The sequence below is a fragment of the Priapulus caudatus genome, unplaced genomic scaffold (genome assembly GCF_000485595.1).
Source record: "Priapulus caudatus unplaced genomic scaffold, Priapulus_caudatus-5.0.1 Scaffold1289, whole genome shotgun sequence".
Lineage (NCBI taxonomy): Eukaryota > Metazoa > Priapulida > Priapulimorpha > Priapulimorphida > Priapulidae > Priapulus > Priapulus caudatus.
Genome location: NW_014578350.1, coordinates 11,498 through 15,469, shown reverse-complemented (window position 1 = coordinate 15,469; position 3,972 = coordinate 11,498). Strand labels below are relative to the sequence as shown.

Below are 3,972 nucleotides of genomic sequence, written 5' to 3'. Positions count from 1 at the left end.
GCACGCACACGAGCGCCCGCGTTCGTTCGGCCTGAATTCGATAACGCAATGACGACACGGAATAAGGCGACGCGCAACGATAGACGATGGAGACGATAGTCGAGTGATGTCAGAGCCAAGACCGCGGGATCGCGTCCCATAGACTCACCCCACGTCGTTTCACAGCACTGCTCTCTACAGGTACATATAGTCTAACGTGTGTTAGCGGCGCAGTCTATAGCAGCTCAGGGAAAAACAAAAGAAATACGTAGTTATATGCATTTTATCGTCAGAAACATTGTAAAGTTAATGCTAAATGTTAAGACGAATTTTTTTAGAGTTCTTAATTTCTGAGAGAGGACCCGCGAGTGTATGATTCGACCGCGTTTGTTTTGTTTTGTTAACATTGTAAGACGAAATAAACGAAAAACGCCATTCAGTGTTTTTTTCCAGATTTTATTTGCTAGCGCATGTTGCTATAGGGTACGATTGTTTATTTACAAAGATGAAATGGCCTTGCTCATGTCAGAATTGCTTAACACGGTTTCAGTTCTCATCGTCGATTTCACTTTCACTTTCACTTTCGTTTGGTTCGCTGTAGCGATATCAGACTGTCATATCTTAGGTAGTAACAGCGTCTATAGGTACGATGTGACCCAAAATTTAAAAACCCGAAAGAAAAATCGCTAAAAACATTAAAACAAACCAAAATTTAGAAAGCAAAAACCAAAACCAAGATTTTAAAAAAAGCCAAATCCAAAACGAACAGCCGAAACATAGAAACACATTTCGCTGTGATCAATCATTCCCACTGAAACCGTTAATCCAATGCAACTGATAAAATAATAATAATAATAATCCAACTAGTAACATTGTGCATGACGAAGATCTCAAAGGGAATGATGACGGAAGTAAGAATACAGGCGTTTAACAGTTGGAGATAAATCACGAACGTGGAGTTGATGATGTCATATACTATATATAGATACGGTGCATGCACGGAGCCGCGGCTGTCTGCTATGATGCCTATATCACATTCTCTGCTGTTTGTTAGTCGTATGCCACTAATACATGTGTCGTTATCCGTCTCGTTATCCGTGTCGCTATCCGCGTCGTTATCAAGCTCGTTGTCTTCTGCTAACAGCTTCGTTACCGATGTGTTACCGCTTTCTTGCTATCGGCTTTATTTATGTCTGTGGGAAGGTATGCCTATCGGTACATCTGATTGGTTGCGAGCGATTCTGTTGGACCGTCTGATTGGTTGCGAGCAATTCTGTCGGACCATCTGATTGGATGCGTGTTATTCTGTCAGACCATCTGATTGGTTGCGAGCAATTCTGTCAGACCATCTGATTTGTTGCGAGCAATTCTGTCGGTTCATCTGATTGGCTGCGAGTTGTTGTGTCGTGTCATCTGATTGGTTGTTTCGGACTTGTCGGCAGACGAAGCTCCGCCCACTCGGCAGCGTCGCTTACCATGTCTTAGACTGACCTCTGTTGCTCTGTTGGCCGCCAGAGCGCGCTTGCGTCGGCACCGTGTTCGCCGGTCCAGAGTGAACCGGAAGCGAATCCAGCTTGACCGGATTGAACCGGATCTCTCCCTTGTTGTTCCTCTCGAATCCGTACGTCGCTCCCTGCTCGGTCTTGCCCTCTCCCGTCGCCTCCTGCGTGAACTGCTGGGTGTTGTCCTGGGAGGCAGTGCGAGAGGCAGACAACTCGATGCCGGCTTCTCCGTTGCCGCTGCCTTCCTTCGAGGCCGAGCTGGTCTCCGTCTGACGGGCGGATCCGGATCGGAATCGACGGCCGATGACGATCTGCTCGGTCTGTGCGGCGTTGATTGCCTCACGCGGAGCGGCGGCCTGGGCGGCGTTCCTCCAGTTGGTGAAGTCGAAAGCCTCGACGTTGATGTACATGTTGCCGAAGTTGTCGAAACCAAAGTCGCTGGCGTCGATGTTGGCGAAGTTGTTTGGGTCTATGTCACCACTGGGACTCGAACCAAAACCTGCCGCGGAGACAAAACAGAAACAAGTAAATGAGAAATCGCGTTTTTTATCGCAGATTCTTCTGTCGTCATGGTTTTGTAAACGCGGTTCGACTGTTAGCGTAGCAGACGGGTGAAGTACTGGTTGCTATGGTTACGGGAAGCTGCAACCGACCGCAGCGCTTTCTGTATATTTATTTGATTGATTTAGTTAGATATATAGATAGACAGACAGATGGACGGACGGACGGACGGACGGACGGACGAACGGACGGACGGGCGAACGGACGGACGGACAGACGGACAGACAGATAGTTAGATCGTTAGATAGATAAATAAATCTTACCAGCAATTCCCGTGGATCCGAAGGATGACGACGACGATGACGATGACGAGGAGGAAGATCGCCTGAAGCCTGGAGATGTCTGCACCGTGGATTGAACCTGTCGCATCACGGGCGCCACCTGCTGGACACGCTGTTGCATCATTGGCGCGACGTTGAACGATTGCCGAATCTGCATAGGTGCTAACCCTCTAATCATCATCGTCTGCTGCTGCTGCGGCTGCTGCTGCTGTCTATTCTGGTACATCATGTGTTGCTGCGGCTGCTGCTGCTGTTGCTGTCCATTCTGGAACATCATGTGCTGCGGCTGCTGCTGCTGCTGCTGCTGCTGCTGTCGACTCTGGTACATCATTTGCTGCTGCTGTTGCTGCGGCTGCTGTATCAGCTGGTGGCGTGCGTGAGCGTGTTGTTGGTAGTGGGGGCAGATCAGCTGGTGGCGTGCGTGAGCGTGTTGGTGGTGGTGGGGGCAGATCAGCTGGTAGCACGAGCGTGTTGGTGGTGGTGGGGGGAACAATGTATATTGTTGGCAGTGGTAGAAACAATACTGTACAATAATGGGCGAGCGGCAAAGTTCAACTGGCAAATACTTATCGAGAGAGACTGCTGGAATAGATAGGTACAAAGCGATACGCATAAATAATGTTCATAAAATAATAATATATTGTTAATATACATAGTATAACATTACATACACATATACATAGTATATACATAGTATATAATTTTATTATAAAGGGGAGCAGATCAGCTGGTGGCGTACGTGAGCGTGTTGGTGGTGGTAAGGGCAGATCAGCTGGTAGCTGTGATTTTGTTATGCAGTTGCTACTGTCCTTTCTTTGCTTGAAATCTCTTCAATTATTGTGCTTTCACTTATTTTGCCTGTTAATTATTGTTCAGCTTTGCCTTCTATGAGCGTTTTTTTCTGTTAACGTCTATATATATTTTTGGGACCTGCATTTTGTATTGCTGACACCAGGTTCAGGTAAACTCAGGTTTATCTGCATGTAGTTTATTTATAGTTTATTTATTTTTATACATCGCTCATATACAGTTTTGTAATTATCAATCTTATTGTCATTCATGGATTAACTTTCAGTAAATAACTTTATATTGCGGAGTGGCTGACTTGAAGACTGTTCAGTCAACTCGCTCTCCCTCACTGCATTTATTTAAAAATCGTTGTGACATTTATGTAACCATGTAATGTTTGAAAGCGTAAATAAATTTCAAAATCTAAAATCTAGAAAATCGACATGTTGTTGGATGTAAAAATCCTAGAACTGAAACGGGGTAATCGGAAAATCGCATTTGTAGACAAATTTGTGATCGTAAAAGCTAGTAGAGTAGAGACAGTAAGAGTAACTATAAAGTGGAAACCAATTCGCATTTCAAGACTAGTAGAAATGTTATATCCATAGTAATCATAAATATTATCATGCTCCGCGTCTAACGTACTAGGATGACCCAACGTTCGCTGCGGATCAATGCGTGTTCTAAAGGTGGTAGCCGGAGTGCGCGTTTATTTAGCTAGTATAGTTTTATAATTAATAGTGGTAGTATAGTTTTAGTTATAGGCCTGGACTTAGCGCCGTTAGCGGTTAGTGTCTAGTGTTTAGTGTTAAGTTGTTAGGGTAGTGTTAGTGCTAGTGTTTAGTTGTATATAGTGTTTT

The 3,972-nt window shown here is 45.1% G+C and overlaps 1 protein-coding gene across 1 annotated transcript; it reads right to left on the bottom strand.

The window, feature by feature from the left end:
• Window positions 1-419: 419 nt before the first annotated feature.
• Window positions 420-2,651, bottom strand: LOC106816114 (myb-like protein I). The gene is made up of 2 exons (XM_014820667.1): window positions 2,306-2,651; window positions 420-1,980 (listed from the first exon to the last, which is right to left on the bottom strand). Exons 1-2 carry the CDS (start codon window positions 2,649-2,651, stop codon window positions 1,451-1,453), a joined length of 876 nt encoding a protein of 291 aa, XP_014676153.1. The 3' UTR covers window positions 420-1,450.
• Between the last annotated feature and the right edge of the window lie 1,321 nt (window positions 2,652-3,972).

What these genes read in the sequence shown, in the direction of transcription:
- LOC106816114 (XM_014820667.1), bottom strand. Translation starts at nt 2,651, where the DNA reads ATGTACCAGAGTCGACAGCAGCAGCAGCAGCAGCAGCAGCAGCCGCAG. An exon ending in CGGATCCACGGGAATTGCTG is followed by an intron (nt 1,981 to 2,305) that starts GTAAGATTTATT and finishes TCTCCGCGGCAG; the next exon opens with GTTTTGGTTCGAGTCCCAGT.